A 22,250-nucleotide genomic window follows, 5' to 3' on the forward strand; every position below is an offset into this window, starting at 1 on the left:
GGGCTATTGCATACGTACGGTGATGCTGTGGTGAAACCAGCGTCCCCATCAGCCTTGGGGGGGACAAAGTCTCGATCATACGGGGCATCAAGTGGTGACTCTTTGCCCCAACATCTCTCCCATCCCTCCCAGTCTCACTTTCCCCATCCATCCTACAAAAATCCCCCCCGGCCGGCCCCGCTGCCCCCCGGGATGCGCCTGCCCTAATTGCTTACCGCCTCCTGCAGGCTTTGAAAGATGAAAAGCCCTCGACAGGGTAACGTGTTGCGGGTTCATGGTTTATTAATGGCGAGCCATCATTATTTTACCTTTCAAGCACCCGGGCGATGCGGGAAGGGGCCGGGGAGGGAAGGGGAGGGGGAAGCGTCGCGAACCCGCCGCGATTTTCTTCCCCGTCACCTACCATAAGGCCCCCGCCGCTGCTTTCCGACGGGCGTTTTGGCAGATGGATGGTGGCCCCCCGGTAAAACAGCGTGGGAGAAGCGAGCAAACAGAGCAGCAGATGCGCGGCGCCCCCGGCGCTCCATCACTGGCCTCAGCCATCCCGGGGGGGGCCCGGCTGGGGATGAGCACCCCCGGCAGCACCCGGCACAGCCCGGCTGAGATTTATTCTCCCGTTTGCTCTACCCTTTACCCGTCTCCCTGTGCTCCCCTCCCAGGTATTCACCGTGAATGATCGTCCCTAATTATAAGTCCCAGGTCAGCAGGATGTTGGTGAGGATGAGGAGGGTCTGGGGGGGGGGGGGGGGGGTTAGATGCGATGTGTGTCCCCCCGTACCGAGCACCAAAGGTGGGCACACGGGGCGCGCTCATTTTCCAAGTGTTTTTTTTATTGGCATAAATAATTCATACACTGTCACCTCACCAAACACTGCACGACAAACCACGGGAACGAAGGGCTAACCAGTTCTGCAGGTCACGGAGATTCGCACTCAGTCAGACAGCGGAAATTATAAATACTTTCTTAAAGTGTAGAAAACGTTATAAATGTTACTGTACAAATTTACATCAGGGAGATCCATCGTGCCTTTCTCAGCTTTTTTTTTTGTGTGTTTTTTTTTTCTTTTTTTTTTCACCAGAAACAATTGTTCTTTTCCAGTGACAAGAGTCTTGCAACGACAACAACAAAATATATATATATATATTTATGTATATATTTATAAAAAGAAAACAGAAAGAGGAAAAACGGGAAATTAAAACCAGCTCATTCTGCAACGGTCAGAACTAACACGGAGAAAACAAAGCAGCCATCGAGTTCGGTTTGAAACTGTACAGGATTCAGAGCTTGTTATATATGTATATATCTATATACATACATATAGAGATATGTATATATATTTATATATACCTTATGTACAAGGAAATGTAACAGCGTACTTTACAGGGAACGGAAATCAAGAAGGCTGACAAAGCTTCCCGAGAAATCACTTATCTGCAAACCAAGAGAAGTTAAATTAAATTAAAATAAATTAAAGGGCATAAAATAAAATAAAGGGCAAAGCGTGCCCCCCGCCCCGACGGCTCCCACCCTGCGCCGCCCCGCAGCCAGGCACAGCTTGGGTGGCTGGTGGTCCCCGGGGGACAGGAGGTGCCAGGAGGGGGGGGGACACGTGTGTCCCACTGTCCCCAGATGTCAAGACCGAGCCGTTTGCACCGAGCCTGCAGCAGCATCTGCCAAACCCGAAGGCTGAGCAGCTCCAAGCACAGGCACCCAGCCCAGCTCTAATTCAGCCACCCAAGAAGGGCGCTGTGGGGGTCCCCTGGGTTTGGGGACGGTTCCCTATGCATCAAGCTGTTGCTTAAAACACTACTGAAACCATCTTGGCTCCCACCCGGAGCATCCCCAAATAAATCCCTGCCTCCCCTCTGGCTCGCGCCGCTCGATGGAGCGGGTGGAGGAAGCTCCTCGCGCCGTCGGATGTCCTATTAGGGAGCATTGTGGAGAGCGGCTCCCACATCCCCTCCGTGCTGAAGGGCTGGATATTTTTAAACTAGGGGAAAAAAAAAAAAAAACCCACGCACAAAGCTGGAGTCAAAAAATAAAAAAACAATGAAAAATAAATAAATAAGATTTGCGTTTTTTTTTTTTTAAATAATTAAGACTTTCAGAAATAAGAAGGCATGATGCAAATAACACGGCTGCACAAACAGCCGCTGCTGCGCTGAATGGAAGGGAGGGAGCTGCTCTTCTGGGCTCGCTTATGGTAAATAGAGGGCAGCTATTTTTCTGTTGGTGCCACTGTGCAACGGCTCCCTCTGCTCATGGCCTGGGGGAGATGCTCCCAGGAAGAAAAACAGGGCAGAAAGAGCAGAGCTGGGTTGGGTGAGACCTGTTGGCTGTAGCATCCCTCAGCTCCCTTCAGACGCCCGAAGCATAGCAGGTCTTCAGAAAGTCTTTCAAGTACCTCCACCACAAATCTGCACAGTGCCTACCAGGCCAGAGGACTTTGCCACCCCTGATGCTGAGCATCAGCCACGGCATCACCTCCGTGAGCTTTCCAACACGGAGACAAAGTGCCCGTGCTGTGGATTCCCCCTCATGCCCATCCCGGGGCGCACAGAGCTGTGGGTGCTCAGCCTGCTGGCACGAGCAACGGGGACAGGATCGGTGGGGACAGGACGTGGGGACCAGTCCCCATCCCCAGCGACCCACAGCCCCCGGGGCTGCCGCGAGCAAAGGCATTGGTGAGAACTCAGAGAGGCTCTGAGCTTTAGTGCAACACTTATGGCACACGCACAGAGGATGGGGAGTGCAAGAGGAGGCTTTAGGAGGGGAGGACAGGCAGTGGAGGACACCGTCGTGGTGGCCCAGGTGAGATGAAGCTGGTTTGTGTGAGTGACGGAAGAGGAGGGACGTGGAGGAGGCAGAGGGCGAGCAGATGTGGAGCATCCTCCATCACCAGGACGGGGAGATGCTCACCACCTGCGCCAAGCCCTGCCGCATCGTGCAGAGGGTCCACAAAAGGACAGTGCTGCCCAGCGCAGGGGGAATTGGCACGGCCTGGCGTGCACCCTACGCTCACCTAGGCTCACCCCCTCATGGCCAAACACAGACTTGGTCCCATAGCCTCCTCCTCGCTTTGTGCAAAGCAGCAGGGACGTGACAGCACGGCACAGGACGTGCCCCAAAAGCACCAGCCTGAGCCCCGCCCAGAACAACCTTTTCCCAGGACCTTCTTAAGGAAGGAGCCTCCGGGACCTCCATGTTCCCACGGCTCTTCCCACCTCCAGTGCTTAGCAGAGGCTTCTGATCCTCATTGATTTCAGCCAAAGCAGCAGAAAACAACAGCAAGAGCCGGTCGGAGGAGCTGCAAACACCACAGGGCCGGTTAGTTTGCAGAGCTGTGTAACAGCTCCGAATTAAAACCAACTCACACCACGACTGAATTATTCAGGGCAGCTCCTGTCAAGCAATTACGCTCGGTTAGAGCCCGAGAATGCAATTTGCTCTCCGCTGTCACTTGACAGCTCATCTAATGGGCTCAGGGACCCAGCCGAGCTGGCAGGGAGAGGGAAACACCGGCACGAGACGGGGCACCGGCCCCGAGATGCTGCCCCAAGAGCAGCGAGCTCAGGGCTTTGGCTGATGGATGGTGGATGTCCGGGATGCTGGGACAGCTATGGGGCCATGAAGGGGATGCCGGCTCTGTACAACCAGAGCCTGCTCCCTCTGCTCTATAGACAAGCCCAAAAAAATAACCCACAAGCTTGTCCAGCCCTCGAGCATCCGAATAACAGCCCTTGGCACGGCACAGCTATTTCTGGAGAGAGCCCGAAGCAAAGGGGAGAGGCGAGGCAGAGAGGTCGGCTGATTAGCTCCGCGCTGGGGCCAAGGGCTAATTTAGCGGGGCCGTGGAGCTGTGCCCTGCTGAGAGGGAGAGCCGGGGGGAGCCTAAGTGGGCACGGCCGGGAGCGGAGAAGCCACTTGTGAAAGGTCACCGCTGCCCGCCACGGGGTGCCGAGGAGCGGGATGCTGCGGATGCATTTCCCGGCGGGGGGCAGCTAATAGCAGCGGCACGGAACTTGTGAATCAGCAGCGTTTCCCCCCGTATCACCCCCCCCCCAGATATTTTTTTTTCATGAAAAAGAAAATTAAATAAAATCCCTAAGAACCAAAAAGCAAGCCAGCCCCAAAGGAGCGACATGAGCACTGACCATGCTGATTGGGATCAGAGAAGCCCTGGTGTTAAATTGAAGCCGCCCAGCCCTGCTCGGCGGGGTGCTGGCCCCGCAGCCTCTGTGCATGCGGCCACTGTCACCCCCCTGCCGCGGCGGTGTCCCCACGGGTCCCAGTCCACTGGCCCCTCTCCATCGGGGAGGAAGGCTGCGCGGAGCAGGCAGCGCTCCCGTCCCGCAGCGCCCACTGCTCTTTCTGCCACGGCGCCTGGAGGATAAGTGGTGAGGACGAGGAGAAGCGCAGGGGGAGGAAGGCACCGTCCCTCAGCTCCTTCGGTCACAGCCTGGGAAGGAGGCAAAATGGCAGAGTCAGTGTGGTTTTCCAGAAACCTCCCCAAACACCCTCTGCACCCGTCCTGCCGATATGTTACCGGTTAGGTTCCCGAGGTGGGAAAGGGCTTGCAGCAGCTGCAGGACCCCCCAGGGGCTTTCTGTCCCTTGTCCCCACGACCTTTGTGCAGAGATGCTCCTGCACCGGAGAGGTCCCAGGACCTGGCTGCGGTCCCCAGCACCAGGCACTAAGGCGGGAGCCAGCTCAGAGCGAGCTGCCAGCAGCTCATGGGGCCGGTAACGAAGGGGAAGCTGCCGGGCAGCCAGAGCGTGGCTCGGTGGTTGCAAAACCTGCTCAGAGCCAACAGAGCAACTGCACAGCCTGCTGCTTTGGGGTTCGTCAACCTTCAGCTTTCCTTGCCCGGCCGCCGGAGCCGTCCTGGTGCCTGCTCGGAGCATGGGCTGGCAATTAACTTCCATCCTGATTAATGGCTTAAAGTCCGGGTGATGTAGGGGCCGTCTGACTGCTGGCTTCGTGCTGCTCCCAGGAGCACCGAGTACATGGGAACACGCAGGTGGCACAGGGGACACTCAAGCCCCCAGCTTTGGGGCACAGGTAAGGAAGGGAGGTTTGGTTTTCAGGGGCAGGAGGAAAAATCTGTGCCTCAGAGCCCTCGGTGGGGCACAAGCAGGACCTGCAGCAGCCAGAATTGCCCTCGCTGCTCTCCCTTAGCTCGCCCTAGGGGACCCCCCCCTGTCCCCTAGGTCCCCAGGGGGTGCGGGCAGGGACTTACTCCGCCGACTTCCAGAAGTGCCCCGGGTGGGAAAGGCGGCGGTTGCGCTTTGGCAGTTTCTCCAGCATGTCCATGAGCTTGGTGAAGGTGGGTCGCTCCTCCTGCTCGTAGGCCCAGCAGAAGAGCAGGATGTCCTGCAGCCACACAGGGCGAGCGCGTGAGCACCCGGAGCCGCTCCTCGCCCACCACCACCCGTGCACCCCATATCCACCCCACACCCCATGCAAGGAGCCCCATCTCCATGTCCTTGTGAAGGGCTGACATGCAAGCGGGCGCAGTGGCAGCGGGACCAAGCCTCGCCAGAGGAACCCCTTGATGTTTTTTGCTTGCGAATCCCAGGTGGCACAAAGCATTTCCCAAAGCACGTCCCCCCTCCATGCACACATGCAGGGATCTGCTTGCCCCACAGCACGTACCGAGATCTCCTTGCCCATCCCGATCTGGCTGAGGTTGGGCTTCATCCCCCGCCCCACCTGCCATATGATTGCCTCCGCCGGCTGCGTCTTGAAGGGCCACTCCCGCGCGTGCAGCTCGTACCAGATGGTGCTGGTGGGAGACAGGGGGCTTAGGGGCTGCCAGGGGCTGGGAGCCACCCCGAGGGGGCACGGCTCAATGTCACACACCCGCAGCCACCTCTCCCTGCCCGAAACCCATCCACAGCCAGCGCAGAGCGCGCTCCCTGTCCGTCCTTATGGCCAGAGATGCTCAGGGCTCGTTACAAAGACATCACTGCTCCCCTCCATCCCTGCACGCAGGAGCACGAGCAGGGGAAAGGCGAATGTCCCGACCCAGGGGAATCGTCCCCAGACCCGAAACAGCTTCACCACACGGGATTCCTGAGCTGTTTCCCCCTCCCTTCGAGGCAGCATCAATCTCATGCGGTGATGCTGCAGGCAGGCAGCCCTGTCCGTGGCTATTGTTTTGCTCCACATTTATAAAATTCGCTGCGAAGGGACTCGAGGGGGATAAAATATCTGCGTGTGCTGTGCTCGACAGCAGTGATTGCCGCACAAGGCAGGCAGCAGGGACAAGATGCTCGGTGGGCACAGGGAGAACCCACCGCGGGATTTTGGCGGTGCCTGGGTGCATTAAATGCTGCAAAATTCAAGTTTCTATCTGGGAGCTTGAGGGCTGACTTTTCGCCTTCCCCAGAGTCTCTAAAAGCTCTTTCCCTGTTACTGTCCCCAAATCACGGGAGGGAAATTATCTCCAAGGGGAGCTGTGACAGTGACAGCCCACGGGGACCGTCCGGCATCCTGCCCAGCTCGCAGGAGGGCACAGAAAGAGTGAAATTATGAGACAATCTTTAAAGGAAACTGCTGGCTCCTTTACTGAATTGCTCATTCTCAAATAAAAAAGAAAGTCAAAGTAACCAGCTTTCACTTAGCCTGACCAGATCCCTTAATTACTTCTTTTTTCTCTTTTTTTTTTTCTTTTCTTTGTGCTCAAGTTCTACCTTGGGGGGAGGAGAGCTCCAAACCCTTTCAGCTTTAATTACGGCGGTTTTGATGGAAATATTGCCTCAGATAAGAGCTTCACGTAAAGTAACCGCTGTGGCCCACAGTCTTTAAGGTGTGCACGAGAAAATTAAACCTCCGGATAAAACCTCCAGCCCTACGCCTACCTCAGGAAAGGTTTTATTGGGGCGTGATGGGGCTCCTGCCATAAAGGCTGCTTTCTTCTAGATAAATAGCCGGAGCGATGAGCCGGTCGGCTGAACGCTCCCACTGAAGGAGACTCATCAATTCTCCTCTGCTCAGCCTCTTGGCATCTCCTCCCCCTGCGCGTTCAGCCCCCGCGGCAGCCACCGCCGCTCAGACCAACATCGGCAGGCATCCAGCCGGGAGGATCAGGGGGGTTTGGTGGCTTTGGGACCTGTGGTCCCTTCCTACGGCATCCCCATCCCACTGCATCATCCCCACTGCGTCCCCATCCCGCTGCATCATCCCACCACAACCCCATCCCACTGTGTCCCCATCCCACTGCAACCCCATCCCATCACATCCCCTTACCATGGCTTCCTCATCCCACTTCGTCCCCATCCCACCCCATTCCAGGAGCTTCCTCGTCAGTACCCATACTGGGAAGAGGCGATTTCCCCGAGTCACCCTTGTCTACACGTAGAACAGGAGGACTTGGTGATCTAGGGGGTTGAACCCAAGCTCTCTGGAAGCAGGGTGATGCCCCGAGCCCAGCGATGGTCTCAGGCCGTGCCGCAGGGACTCACCCCAGCGCAAAAACGTCCGAGTGCTTGGAGAAGGGCAGCTTGTCTTCCTCGGTGTCGGGTGAGAGCTGGCGGATGATCTCGGGGGCGAGGTGGCACAACCAGCCGTTCTGGATCCGCAGCTTGTTCCCCCTCCTGCCAAAACACGGAGACAAGACCGTGGGTACCGCGGGGCAGGCATCACCACCAGCAGCCCCCAGCCTCTGCTCTTTATCCCTGTTTACACCTGGTTTTCCCCAAGGCATCCTCGCAAGGCTGGGCTTTAACCCCACTGGGATAAACGCCAGCAGGCATGGTGGCTTCGTGCCTGTCCCTGCCAGGTGGCAGGGCACAACTTGGGCTGGCACCTTGCTCTTTCATGGCCCTCGCTGTGACCATTGTGCCAAAATGCCTCGGAAGAGCAGGGTAAAGCATTATCTTGGGTAAATCCCATCAGCATGAACACTTATGCTGGTCCTGCTTTGATCCGAGCAGGGGCTAGGGACCTCCGAGGGTCTCTTCCAAGCCAAATCACCCTATAACAGTCCAGAAATCAGTGTTTTCAGGTGTTTGACCCCAAAGAGCCCCTCCAGGCCATCGTTTCCCTACCTCCTCAAGATCCCCCCCAGCCAGTACAAATACCTTGGGTACAAATACATTTGGCCAACAGCTGAGGATGATGCTGGTGGCTTCCTCCCTTCGTCCTCCCACAGCACCTAGGATGCACCGGTGGCACAACTCGCGCCTCTCTCTGCTCGCTCCTGCTCCTTCTGGAGCTGCTTCACCAAATCAGTGCTTCTCCCCTGACAGCAGCAAGGAGGTGGCCACGGTGGGGACATGTTCCTGACCTCGGTGGAGGGACACAGGAGGTCTGGAAAGGAGACGGTGTCGCCTTGGCACTACAGCAGGCAGGGAGCACAGAGCAGCCGGTGGGTGGTAAGATGTTAAGCAGCTTCATTGCGTGTCGATGAAGAATTTGGCAGCATCATTCTTCAGGAGGTAACAGAAGTGCCCCACGAGAAGGAAGAGCTCGCTGTCTCCCATGGAGGAAGTTTTCCCAGTTTGTGCCTTGACACCTTCCTGAGGACGCACACAGAGCGCACGACCGCTGATGGAGCCCTGGGACTCGATGGCTCCTCTCCTTGGTGCCCCACCACGTGGGCAGTGCAATCCCAAATTTGGTTAAATTATGACAATTTGAGGTTTTGTAACAAAAGCTTGCCTGCCTTCATATCTGACCTGGCCACTTTGACTGCCAGAGGAGCACCACCAGCTGAGTGCCGAACACCACCGCTGAACGAGAGAGCGAGAGCGAGAGCAGAAGAGCTCTTCAGACTACTCCAAGCCACCCCGTGCCTCTCCTAATTGCAGAGCAGCCCTACTGAGCCCTGTGATGTTTAAATACAGGAAAAAATAAAGACAAGATCACCAGGATAAGATAGTTTCAATAGCCTTCTCACATCTAGCAGGGCGAGCGCATTGCTGTGCTGGGTGCTTGCATGAACTCGAGGCAGCCTTGTGCTGGGTGGATGAGGAGGATTTGGAAACCCCAGCATTTTTTAGCCTTTAGGAAAACAGGCCAGGCTGTAGTCCTCAGTCACATAAAGTAACATCCCCGTCCTTCACCTGACCTGCAAGCATTTGCTCACACGCATGTGGGGAGCCTCCAGGGAACCCAGGTTGGGCTCGATCGCTGTTCCTCATCTGTGAGAGAGCGTAGCCAGCCGTAAGGAGCCACCCTGAACAGGGAAACCAGACCTGCCAGCACTTTCTGCTTCAGAACCTGTGGTGAATGATGAGTGCAGATCCCAGACTTCCCCCAGCTCTCCACCGGCAGAAGACGCGTGTGGGGCCAACAGTCCAGGGCAGCCACCCCCAAAGCTCCTTCGGCAGAAATTTCCCCGTGGTTTCCATTTTCCTAGCAAAACACCGCTCGTTTCTGTTAGACCTTGCATTTCTGCCCTGCTCCGTGTGCCATCCGTCCTCTCCTGAACAGTCTTCATGGCTTCATCCCCCAATGTCACCTTGGGCAGAGATGGCCGTGCATCGCCCACAGCACCGGGTCCCCATTTCCCTGGTGCCTCACCTCGCTTTTTATCTCCAGAGCATCGCTGACGATAACCGTGGAAATATCGTAGGCTCTGACCAACCGTGGGACATCCATGTCTGGCAACACATTCATTCCCAAAAAATCTTTGCCCCCTGGCAAAATCTGCCCATTTTTACCCAAAGCCTTTTGCTGCTGCTGCAGTGAACTGCAGCCTCGTACAGGCAGGAGTAAAGTCCCCCCAGCCACAACCTCTCCAGCAGCACCATGTGCAGTGGGTGAGGCCAAAAGTAGCCCCAGAGGGCCAGCTGGGCACCGCACAACCAGCAAAGGTTTTTGTTCAGCGTTACCCAAACCAGAAAATAAAACCTCTATTCTTTTTCCCCTCGTTTCCTTTCCCCACCCAGCTTTGCTTTTCTTCCTTTGAACGACTGCTGAAACTCTCCATGCTGCCATGCATACAGCTTGCAAACCTCCCCCTCCAAAAAAAAATAAAAAAATCATTTAATAGGGAACATTTACCAAACGTGCTTGACTTCAAACCTAAAGAGATAACGAAACATTGCAACGCTGTAAATGTCCCAAGCTTGGCTCTCTGCTTGCTGTGCTCTGCTGCATGCCCTGGCTCGGTGCAGACACCGCGGCCAGATGTCCACAGCATCCAAAAGGTCACCGGCATGGCATCATTCAGCAGCCAAGGAGCATGGGATGGAGCAGATGCCGGTGGATTATAGCAATATAACTGGGGAAAGGACAAGGAATGAGGCAGCTTTCCTGGCCCTGGTGAAGTAGAGCCCGAGGACACCCAAAGGCCCCCTTGTCCTGGTGCCCACCAAGGCTGCAGACCCAGGCAGCCATGTGCAAAGGAGCTTTTGGGGTCCCTCCCCGTATCCCCAGCTCAAAGGGGAGCTCCAGGACTGGGGACAAACCCAGGATTGCCATCGCGCCGTGTCCTACCTGCCTGCTTGGAGAACTCCCGAGATGCTGAAGAGGCCGAAGTCCGTGATCACCACCTTCCCATTGTCGTAGAAAACGTTTTTGGACTTGAGGTCCTTGTGAAGGATCCCCTTGGCGTGCAGGTACCCCATCCCCTAGGGCAGAAGGGAGAGAAAAAAAAGAGCTGAACAAGAAGCACAAACAAAGAGGATAACGCCAGGAAAGGGGCAACCCCAAGACTGCTCCCTGATTAATTGATTACGCAGAGAAAGAAACAGCAAAGCAAACCAGCGTCCCTGAAATCCTCCACTGGGAAATTGATGGTGATGTTTTTGCCTTCCTTTTCTTTTGGGGTTGGGAGCAGAGGGGGAACAAGGCAGCACTCTCCATCCCACTATCGCATCCCCTGCCGGAGCCATTAGGGCTTCCCACATGCGCACCGGCACGGTTAGACTTGGAACAAGAGCCTCGCAGGAGTCCTGCCTTAATTCCCTTCCCCTAGGAAAAACTACTTGGCGGTTAATTAAAATTATTGCTAATGAGGCAAAAAAAAGGCCGCGGGTGGGAAATCCAAACTCGGCTGCACCGGGCTTGTTGTGCATCATCTGATGGAGCAGCCTGCGGGCGGACACGTAGCTCAACGGGACGGCGCTGGGGACATTTATGCTGGCTGCAAGGCTCGTGGTGCTGTCCCACTTTTCATCCTCCTAAGCAGACTGGGGAAACTTGGTCCAGATGGAAGGACCCAAGGATAAATGCTGAAGGGGCCACTGAACTGTTGCTTGAGAGCAATTATCAGTCCTCCACCAGTGACACGGGAGGGTTGAAGTGGGTTTCTGAGGCACCATCCGAGCTCTGATCTTTTCATGTATGGCCATGGACCACGTGGGAACCTGCCCTGGATAACCAGGGGGACTGCAGATGCCCGAGGTGCCACAGCCGGAGCTGGGTTTGTTAGGGGTCTGCAAGTCCCAGCACATGGAGCAATGATAAGGTTCAAAAATCTGCTGTAAGACACCGCCAGTGCCTTCGTGCCTCACGTTCTTCATGCGGTAGCTATACTGGGCTGCATCTACTGTGCAATTATTTCCTGGCATTTTGGGGCTGTCAATCACCCTGCAATCACCTCATGAATGCTGCCCATCCTGAGGCCAACCACCATGCCGAAATCCGGGTGCGCACCCAGACCCTGCGCCCTGGGAGGAGGGTGCAGCCTCCGTGACCTCCTGCTGAGGGTCTTGGGAAGAGGCTGGGTTTGGGGGCTGAGTTTCAGAGCTGGGCTGCAGTGGTTAGAATGGGAAAGGATGCTTCCTGAAGGGGCTGTGGGTGCCAAGGTCCAGGCTGGGCCACCCTCCAGCCGCGCCACCGAGCCTCCGGCAAGCTGTGTGCGGTAACCCACTGCAATGGCTCTGCTCCACGACACATTCAGAGACCAGAGAGCACGGGCAAAACTTTGCTGTAGGCGTTCCTGGAGGAGCAATCAGCCCCTCCGATGAAGCCAGTGACTCCGCGGGGGATACCACAGATCCCACAGCAAATTCCATCCGAGATAAGGCACGGCACGGCAGCGCCGTCATTTGCTCCGATGCCCCGCGTGAGCGAAAAGCCAGCTCCCTCTGCCGGCTTCGCTCCTTAAACAAATTAACTTTCGGCTCTGGAGGATCGCAGCAGAACAAGAGCCCTTGCACCCGGTAATCCAATAAGCTTAAAGGATCTCTTGTCTCATGCGGAGAATCGAAGGATAAAGTCACTCCAGCGCTGGGCTAGGCAGTGGAGCCAAAGCTCCCCACGTCGCCCAACCCACACCTCCTTGGGGCGCTGCTCCCCAGCCCTGCCAAAGCCCACCCCACGCAATTAGACCTCTGCTAATTGCAGCTCCACCACCTCCTCAGGGCAGAGCCAGCATCCCCTGCCCTGTGCAGGTTGCAGGGGGCACCCAACCGAGCCCTGCGAGAGAGGAGAGGGTGCAGGAGAGCAGGTTTGCTGGTGGGGATGAAGCTGGGTCTACAGCACTTTTGCTGATTTGCTTCGGCTGATCTCACGGGTGAATTTTTCACAGTGATGCTTCCTTCTCATGGGTCCAGCCCTGCTGAGATCTCCTGTGCTGGTGTTTCCTTGCAATGTCACGAAGGGCTTCGGGTCCCCAACCCACGCCGAACACATGGGCAGCCGCAGGAGACAGCAGCCTCCCAGCCCGCTCCTTGAAACCCCAACCAGTGGGAGGAAACATCTGGTACAGAGAGAGGGGCCGACCCGAGCCATCAGCTCCCGCTGTGAGCATTTGGGAGGCAAGAACATATTTGATGCCTGAGATGTTTGCTCAGCAGGAAAAATCCTTTTTTTAAAAATAGAAAATACAGATCAGGAATAGAAAAAATGGAAAGCGGACACCCCAAGTTCAGGCCAGAGCTTTGCAAGAAGTTGCCACCACCAAGGTTGGGGCACGTGTGGGGTGGACGGTGTAACCCAAGGGGCTGGGAGCACCCATGGGACGGGCGCAGAGCCCCATGGGGTGGGCCAGGAGCACCCATGACCAGCTGGGTGCCCCAGCACAGCACAGCAAAGACACGGGGTTCACCTCTCGTTGCTTCTCTCCATCACCACGACGCGGGGCTCAGCCATGTCTGCCCAGAGCCCCTTGCACCTCCCTGGCCTCTGCTCCCCGTCCCTCCCAGCCCCATGAACCCACGGCAACTTTACCCCAACTATCTTTTCCTTTGTGTCAGGAGGAGAGGAATGTCCATCTGCGGAAGAGCTGGACCTAAAACTCCTTCACCTCCAAGGGGGAAGAGTAGTTGGCACCAGGCTGGGCCAGCCGCGGTGCCCTTGGATCCCCCGGGAGCTGTAGGGAGCCCTTCCAGCAGTGCCCACGGATCCCCTGGGAGCTGTAGGGATCTCTGCCAGCCCTGTGTTTTGGACCCAGAAGGTGCTGTGGGTGCTGGGCCAGCTCGGCTGGGTGCTGACAGGCAAACAGGGGGGTCCTGCCCCAGCCCTGTGGTGCCACCATCTCCACCCAGCACGCCGTACCTTCACGATCTCTTGCGCTATCTGCCTCGTCTTGTTGACGTCCAGGACGATTTTGGCGTCTCTCACCACCGAGTAGAGAGTCCGTCCTTTACACAGGCTGGAAGAACAGCAGAAGGGAGAAGATAACAGCACCGCTGATAAATCCCCTGCCCAGGAACATCCCCCCCAGCGACAAAGGCAGGGGTGGCAGACAGCCACCGGAGGTGGCACACCTCAGGATGCACTGGCGGCTCAGCAGCGATACTGGGGGCACTGGGAAGGAGGGAGCCACCTCTGCCACCCCCAGTGCCATCCCTGGGGCTTGTCCCCATCTTGTCCCCATGTCCCAGCCGGCGGCAACCCAGCTGGCCCTCTCGCTGCAAGCATCTTATTTATTTATTTATTTATTTTTGGTGCAAAACTGTCCGCGTCTCCTCCCCGCCTCTTCCCCTGTGGGATACAATGCTCACAGATGTAACATGAGTCAAAAGAGGAAAGACAGGGAGAAAAAAAATAAAAAACACACAAAAAAAAACCCCAATGCACTGTACAATGTCCTCCAATTTTCCTTCTCGTACCAATTACAGTAAAATCTATTTACAGAGCCTTAATTACCAAAGGCAGCTGTAGGGGGAGGGGGGGCATATAAACCAATTAAAAATATATTGACATTTGAATATCATAATGGAGTACGTGGGTGGATGCTGCCTCGACTCCCGCCCATAAAAAAGGGGCTTTTTTTTGCTTTTCTACATCCACCCACGCTCATTACAGGCAACTTTGGAAGGATGGGACTGGATACCTGTGCCTGAGAAACAAAGCGCCAGGCAGGCGCGCGTCTCGTTAAAGAGGCTTCAGGAAGCGCAGACGTTAATTGATCTTGTTCTCGTTAACGAACAAGAAGTTGCAGGATTTAACTCCTGTCCGCTCTCCCCTCCTCCTGCCCGCTACCATCCCCCGTGATGCAAAGCAAAGGCAGGTGTGGATGTCCCCAAATTTCCACCCAACTGCAGGGGCTCGCCTCCAGAAAGTGGGGGAACGCTGAGCTCCCGGCAGCACTTTTGGGGATTAAATTGGTTGGGTTGGGATAAATCCTTGCTTGCTCCTCTCAGACAGGCTCACAGCCCCTCCTGCCCCAACGCCCAAATCTCCACATGGCTAATGAGCACCACTCCCAAACTGTACTAACAAGCACCATTCTCAGGTTGGGCAGCGAAGCAGGAACAGGAGCAACCCAAAATTTGACATCTTTTGGGAAGACAACGGCACCCTACGAAGCACGTTCCTGCAGATCACGTTGGAAATAGCCTTGCCACGTGCACATGAGCCGGGCAGACACCGCAGGGCTCGGGGCATCCTCACACCCACCCCTGCAGCTGCCTGCTCGCCCCTGCCCAGCCGCCAGCACCTGCAGGAGCCACGCTTGTGACCGCACGAGCTGCAGCATCCGCAGTCATGAACGTCAGCTTTCTCTAACTAAACCAGCTGCTTTATCTGCCGGAATAGTTTGACTGCAGTCAGGGACAAATATGAGTTTTTCTGAAGATTAGGATGCCGGTGCTCTCAATATTGCTGGGGAATGAGTGATAAAGGCAATCCGTGCCCTTGGCTTTCTGCAGCTGGAATTAAAGGGGGCAGAATAATAAGGGACACGAATTCTGTCTCTACCATGAAGTTTTCTGCATTGATTTGCTAAATAGACTTGTAGAGCTTAAGCCCCACGAGGCAACAGGTTAACAGCTTCAGCCCCAGCTCGCAGTCCCCGGCTGCACACACACATGCACATGTTATCACAACTCTTTCCAACCCCCAGCAAACGCTGATTTCCCTCCGGAGCAAACTGTTAGCAAAAGTTGCTTATGGGCTGGATTAGTTATGAATCAACACTACAAATTCAACTTAAGAGCTTAGCTTTGATTTCAGCCCCGAAGTGAGTTAACATCAGCTGTTTTCCTGGAATAAAAAGGGCTGGTTAGGAGGAAAAAAAAAAAAAAAAAAAAAAAACACCGATTGCTGCCTCTCCAAAGTGCAGCAATAAACCCTTTCCGATGAGATTCCCATCTCTGCTGCCTTCCCAGCCGGGGGGGGCTCCACGAAGGGAGGCAGCGGCCGCAGGAGCCCCAGTTCTTGGGGACACGCGGCCACTGCTGCTCCGTCCCCAGGGACGCAGCCCCGTGACTCGCTCCCTGGTGATGAATAGCTCCTCGGAGTGAATTCTCCCAGCCGACACCGCACCGGGTGTTTGCTAGCGATTTCTTGCTGGATAAGGAGCTGCCAACGCAGCCACAAAACCGTGTTTGCACCTATTATGCAGCACCTGAGTCTATTTAGCAAGCACCTGCGGAACCTTTTCATGGCAGCCCCCGGCAATTTGGGTCCCTCTCTTTCCTCGCCCGCTGTGAATAGTCCCCATCCGGGCGGGAGGAGCGGGCACGGAGCGCACAAAGGGCACAAAGCGAGGTGCCGGGGGCGCACGCACGCACGCACGCATCTCTGCCTCGAGCGGTCGCTGCTGGGAGGTGGCACCCACCCCGCTTCGGATCACGCGGCGTGACACCTGAAATGAAGGTGAAATAAACCTCTCTGCACCCAGGCGAGGTGGTGACACGAGACCAAACCCAACCAAGGCCAGCAGGGAGATGTTCAAATCCCTCCAAAGCCGGGGTCCCCTGGTCCTCACATCGACCCCATATGTTCCCTCGCAGCCTCCCCGTCCCCAGGACAGCCCCAGCCCCATCCCACTGCAGATGCTTGCTATTCAAGATGAGTTTTTGAAGTGTTCAGCCAAGCAAGCCAAATCCCAAATTGCTTTATAAACACTCTGCATTTCACCAGCGTGGGCTAGAGACATCAGCAACGGGAGCAAAGCCAAAGTGACTTGCAGAGGAACAATTCGGGAGGAATGAGTTAGGAAGAGCAGGAGCACTGCCTCTTGATATTTCTGCCATTTGATGGGGGAAGCAGCCTCATCCTCATTGCAGTACTGATGGCCATCACCTCGATAGGGTTTAAGACCTCAGCCTGGCTCCTGCTCACTCGCGCTGGAACAAATTCCGCGCCCGATGGCACCTCCGCGGCCGTGCTCAGCTCATGACGCTGTCACTTCAGCAGGTTTTTTGCGCTTTTCTTCGCCCTGCCCAACCATCCATACAAATGTGACGGTGGGCCATTAAATAGGATCTAAATAGGATCGTTCTGAACACCCCAAAGTGATAAATGCCAGACTTCGGGCAGCTCATTGCTTGCTGCTGAATTGATGTATGGGGAACCGGCTCAGATGCCATGGTGATAGCCGGCATCATCCGCCCAGGGGAGAGACAGGAGGAGAGAGTGGGAATTACTAATAAGGGCTTTAATATAAAGCTACCCCTGCCAGCAGGTCACATCTGAGCTCGGGCAAAGCCGGAGCAAAGGAAGGGCTCTGCAGAGGCTGCTTGGATGCTTCCAGATCCACCATCAGTTTACTGCTTATTAGCATTTTGCCAAAAAGGAGCGATTTGGGGGCAATATTAAGAAAGACGCCGTCACAGCAAGCAGAGCCACATTGCTGGGACTCGCTACTTGGCAAGTAGGACCAGCACAGGGACAGCTGGCACGTGGCGGGTGCCGTGCAGGAACCCAGAGCTGCGTGCTCCGCAGCTGGGATGCCAGCAGCACCCGGTGTGATCGGGGACTGAGAAATCCCAGCCCTGCCAGGGCTGGTTTCAGCGGGACGCTCCGCTGCTGGAATCTCTGCATGAAGCCAAGCAGCTCTTCCCTTAGCCACCTAACGCCCCGAGACGTTCCCGTGGGGGAACATCCTCCCAGCCCCGGGACTTTAGCTTTAACTTCATTTTCCACCTCATCGCTACACCCCCTGGTAGGCAGGGAGCCGCCTTCCCTCCTCACTCCCAGCACTTGTGACAAGCGCCACATAGGGTTTCCTTCCTCCCGGGCACTGGGAGAACACAATTCTTCCTTGCTGGGCCACAAATACAAAAACGATGAGTGCATCAGCCTAAGGCACCGCCGAGCAGCAGCAGCATCGAGCCCGGACCTTCCTGGAGCTTCCCTGGGGGGGGTAAAACACTTCCCAGGACAAACTCCACCTCCCACCCGACGCCAGGCTCTCCCTGACTTTATCAAGCAGGAAACACTTGTTTCCATACAAAAATCTCCCAGCTCCCAAAGCTCCAGCAGCGAGGGAGGGCGCTCAGCACCCTCCAGGAGCGAGCTGTTCAGCCCCAGCACCCAGCTCGGGGCAAAGGAGGCCCAAAGACATGTTGCTGTGCCCAGCCCTCGCTTGCTGCCCCACGGAAACATCCTCGGACAGGCACAAGGCAGGCAGCTGGATTTTCCTCCCTGATGGCACAGAGCCAGCAGGGCTGGGGAAGGAGGAGGAGGAGGAGGAGGGCAATCAGCCCCCGCAAACAGAGGCTACAGCCCCAGCACGGCTTTGGAAGAGAGTAGTTATTTGGAAAAAGCCAACTCTATGCGTATTTATTTCAAGGAGATAGTGCCGGAGGAGGCGAGCTCTTCTACAGCTGCTTTGAAAACAGCCACGAGACAGGTGAATGCAAAGCAGCCACGCTCCCGAGAGGCTTTTCTAAAGCCCCAGTGGCAAACAAGTCACCCCAGAATACTTGATACGTGGTGCCTTTGGAAAGGGTGCGCTTGTAATCGGCTCAGGGAGGGCTGGCTGGGTGCACGGGGACATGCAAGGATGCTTTCACCCCTCCTTGTAGCCTAATGTATTCCCTGCTCCCTGACCCCCCTGCTACTCTGAACTTCAGGACGCCAAAGAAATAGAGAAACCCCTGCTTTTGAAGAAGCAGCAAGCCTTGTGATCGAGACGGCAGCTTCCCTCGAACCCGACTCTGCTTTGGAATAGCCATTGTAATAATTGTTAACAAAAAAAAACAAAAACAAAAAAACTTGTGCTCGCTCCCTTAATGTGCTGCCGACAAGGAACTGGCCACGGGGATGGATCAGAGGCTGCCAGCCGGGACATGGACTCGAGACTCAGCCTAAAGCTCTCGCTCGGGCACAAAGCACGCCCCAAAGGACCGTGCCGGTGCCTTTCCCAATCCCCTAACCCTCCTCACCCCAAATATTTCGGTCTCCTCTCCTCCCGTCCCGCTCCTCCTGCCGCCACGAGCACCGCTGTCTCCAGGTGGAAGATATATGCCCGCTTAATATATATATTAATACACGTATTGACTTTCCTGTTGTCAGTCGTTATCAAGATTTATCCAGCCTGATGGCCTCCTATTGATTGAAAAGAAGTGTATTCCCACGGGTCAATCAATTCTGATCCAGCCTGTGGCAAGAAGTCAATACCTATTTATTATGTGATCTATGGGCTTCATTACTTTAAATGCTATGGAAGGAGAAGCGCAGCAGAAGCTGGAGGAGAAAAACAAACGAAAAGGTAGGAAAGGAGGCTGCTCCTTTGGCCCTAAAGCAGGTGCTGGAGGACTCCAGTGCATGACGAGGTTCATGGGAGGCAAAACCCCACTGATTCTGCTCCCCGACAAAGCACCTGAGGGAGAGAACCCCCCGTCCTTTGAATCCCATAAATATTCATCCCCCAGCTCCCTAAGCATTAAGGTCTACAAGCCCCAAATCCTGCGCAGCTGAGCTGGGACGCTGTAAATGTCAGGAGGAGAGAAGCTCCCCTAACTGCAGAAACAGGGGGCCAGAGCTCCCAGGCGCTGCAGTGCCATCCCTTTACCCCAGCGGCCTGCTGTTCGGGTCATTTAAACCTCAAAGCCCTGGGTGTTCTCCTCCTTTCAGACGTTTTCCAATTTGATCGTGGATGGAGCAAGAGGCGCGCGTCCCTGTAGCTTCCCCAAACCCAGGTGCTCTCTGGGATGGGAGGTGATGCAGGGAATGCAGGGAGGACCAATAGCACCCGCCCCGCATTTAAAAACACCGTGATAAAACAGCTAAAAATGGGACCCTTGAGTTAGATATCACCAAAAGGGCACTTTTCATCCTCGATGTCTGGCTTACGAGCAGCCTCGCTGGGCGGTGCGGACGTCTTGCTATGCCAAGCCGGCTGCCAGCCCTCCGCCGAGCAGCTGCTTTGCACAGAGATGCCTTCAAATCTCACGTCTCAAATGCCTTATTGCCCAGAGCAGAGGTGGGAATGCTTTCCCTTGTTTTATGCTCTTCCCCAGCACTCAGCTCCCCCCTCCATGGGCTGGCCGTGGGGAGCCGCTGGGAGCAGCTCCCTCCCCACCATAAGAACCCAATGTTCCCCTGCTGAAAGGCACCTTCGGCAAATTAATCCTCCTTACGTAGACCTGGCCTTGTCAAGCTTAATTCTTTATGTTCTTCAGCGTTCTCCTTGGTCTTCCCAGCAGGTTACACCGGGGACATCAATCAGAGTGCTCCCGGCAGCTCCTCTGCCCAGGCAGGGGGCTCACAGCAACGGACCTGGCTCCTGGTTGCACCCCGGTAAACTTGGGGTCCCTCCAGCATTGCACCACGAGGAGCAAGAGCCCAAAACTCGGCCAGGAGCATCCCCGGCTGCTGGGTGCACAGCCCCTGCTAAGCTTTCCCATCCATTTTTCCTGCTTGCAAGCAACTTTCCCATCCCACAAGAGCCCTCCGCAAAAAGCCCCAAGCTGCTGAGCCCCTCTCCCAGACCCCGGAGTGCCAGAAAGGATCAATAAGCACCAAAATTTGGGTCTTTTTTTTTTTTTTCCCCAAGAAGGCGCACGCAGACTCCCAGAAACCTGCAGTTTCTGCACCCTGGGGGCGGCTCGAGCCTTTTTGACAGCACTGTAAAACTGTGATACTCTGTCCTGGCGGGGTCCTCCTAGGTGGCCAAGGTGTCACCTCCCTCCTGGTGGCTGCGGATGGGGACAGCAGCAGTCTGAGCTCACCCGGACCCGGTTTCATCTCATTCATCGCCAGCAAAAGCCACTTCTGGCTCCCCTGCGTGCCGCACAAACTGCGATTTCTCACTCTCTCCTCTCAACCCGGCTGAGGACTTGGGAGCCGCTCCCCACGCTGTCCATTAAGCACTACTCGCGGCACCACGGCTCCCACCCGCTCTCGCTCGAGACTAATTAAGATGAATGCTAACTGTCCCCACCGCTCATTACCCAAGAGAAAATCCATTAGCGACTCCGGCGGAGCCGCCACCATGCAAACCACCGCTGCATTCCTACGAGCAGCTGAATTTCTCCCCCTTTTCCCGACTTGTGGGCTCATGCCGGGAGGAGACACCTCAGGATGCTCGGGCTGGAGCAATGGTTATTGCACAAGAAGGCAGCCCTGCCTCAGTTTCCCCTCGGCTGTGATGATGTTTCCACATCAGGAAGCTGCACGCGGGCTGCAGGGTTTGGAGGGGGAGATCGCTGCCTGCTGATGAGCGGCCTGGAATAACACGATTGAGCAGGAAGGAAGACGTGGGGATGTGAAAAAGCAAAAATAAACCCTCCTATAAATAACCCCTCCGGGCTGCACGGCGCGGTGAAGCCCCTTGCAGGCAGAGGCAGCTGCTTGGAGCGTGCCGCAGGAAGCTGGGGGGGCTGTAATAGCTGCCAGGGGTTTCGCTTCCCTCGGTGGGGAAAATTCTCCGTGTCCTTGCGCAGGCACCTCTGGGCACCCCCAAGGAGCAGGGCCCCTCCTGGGAGAGCCAGCAGCTCCCGTCTGTGCATCCTCAGCATCCCAGCACCTTGGAGCATCCCCAGACACCAGCTCCTGCCTGTACCATGGCAGAAGGGGCTCCAAGATGTGGCAGGGACCCCAGGCACCAGGGAACATCCCTGCACCCTGCCCGGGGCAGCACCACGAGAACCCCAGCGGTGCTGCTGAGGATGTGGCAGCAGAATAAAGCCCCACGGGGAGCCCCAAAGGGAATAAAATGTGCCTGGGAATGACCTCAGGGCTAAGGGCCTTGCAGTCATGCATTTTCCCAAAAATCCAGAGACTGCTCTCTGCGCTTCCATCCACCACCCTCCTCCTCCTCAGCTCTCCAGCACCCTCATAGCCAGCCCAGCACCAGCACCGGCCACGAGCAGATCGTGCAGGAGGCAGGAGGAAGCTGAACAGCTCCCGGCTGAAACCGAAAAACTACAGCAATGCTGCTCCAGCCTTCGAAGAACAGGGATAAAAGTGGGTTCATGGCTGTAGGCGAAGAGCACGCAATGCTCAGCGATGCTGTGAGCGCGGGTTGTTTTTCCAGCAATCCCGTAACGCCGTATTTTGACCTTAAAAAGGACTGAGTGCAGCTGGGGAGGAAAAGAAAGCGGAGCGGCGTGCTTGGCAGCCCCATTAATGCATCAAGCGGCTGCGGCGCACGTATTTATTTTGTCAAAGCTGTCAAAAGCAGCACCTGAGCGGTTTTATATAAAGAGGCGTTAGAATAGGAAATACTTCAGAGCTAAATAAAATAAAATAAAATAAATTGCTCCGCTCCTGGTGTTGAATAGAACTGGAGAGGCGAGCAGACCCGCGCCGCAAAGGGCTCGTGGCTCTGCGTCCCAAAACGCTGCCGGGAGAGGGATGGAAATTCAGCTTCACCTCGAGGAAACTTGGCTGCACTCATCATCTGGAGGTGGGGGAGCAGCTGAATATTCAGGGATAGATGGATTTTACATGATGGCAGGTCAAGGCTCGGTGATCAGGAGAGACACGGGGGGATTCAACGCGTCTCTGCAGCAAGGTGCCTCCGCTTCTGTGCCCGAAGGCCACGTCTCCCTCCCCTGGCCCTGTCCCACGCACAATTCTGGGGGTACCACAGGGACAAATACATCAGGAAAGGAAGGAAACGCTCCAGGAGACCATGACTCATCTTGCAGGGGCTCGGGAGCAAGGAGCCCCC

General features: G+C 55.9%; 1 protein-coding gene across 4 annotated transcripts in view; it reads right to left on the bottom strand.

Annotated features, from left to right (window-relative positions):
• Positions 1 to 270: 270 nt before the first annotated feature.
• Positions 271 to 22,250, bottom strand: part of KSR2 (kinase suppressor of ras 2) — a gene marked incomplete at its 3' end in the record, with an annotated part of 59,829 nt that continues 37,849 nt past the window's right edge. For 2 of the 4 annotated variants that reach the window (XM_080559594.1, XM_080559592.1), the window contains 5 exons: positions 13,454 to 13,550; positions 10,448 to 10,581; positions 7,468 to 7,599; positions 5,657 to 5,786; positions 5,237 to 5,374 (listed from right to left, as the gene is read on the bottom strand). In XM_080559594.1, the coding sequence (XP_080415720.1) occupies positions 5,237 to 5,374; positions 5,657 to 5,786; positions 7,468 to 7,599; positions 10,448 to 10,581; positions 13,454 to 13,550 (631 nt within the window). Of the gene's footprint in view, positions 4,461 to 5,236; positions 5,375 to 5,656; positions 5,787 to 7,467; positions 7,600 to 10,447; positions 10,582 to 13,453; positions 13,551 to 22,250 lie in introns of those variants that run through there. The other 2 variants (XM_080559591.1, XM_080559593.1) reach the window with 2 other exon arrangements.

The sequence above is a fragment of the Anser brachyrhynchus genome (genome assembly GCF_964034855.1).
Source record: "Anser brachyrhynchus genome assembly, chromosome: 17".
In the NCBI taxonomy this organism is placed as follows: Eukaryota; Metazoa; Chordata; class Aves; order Anseriformes; family Anatidae; genus Anser; species Anser brachyrhynchus.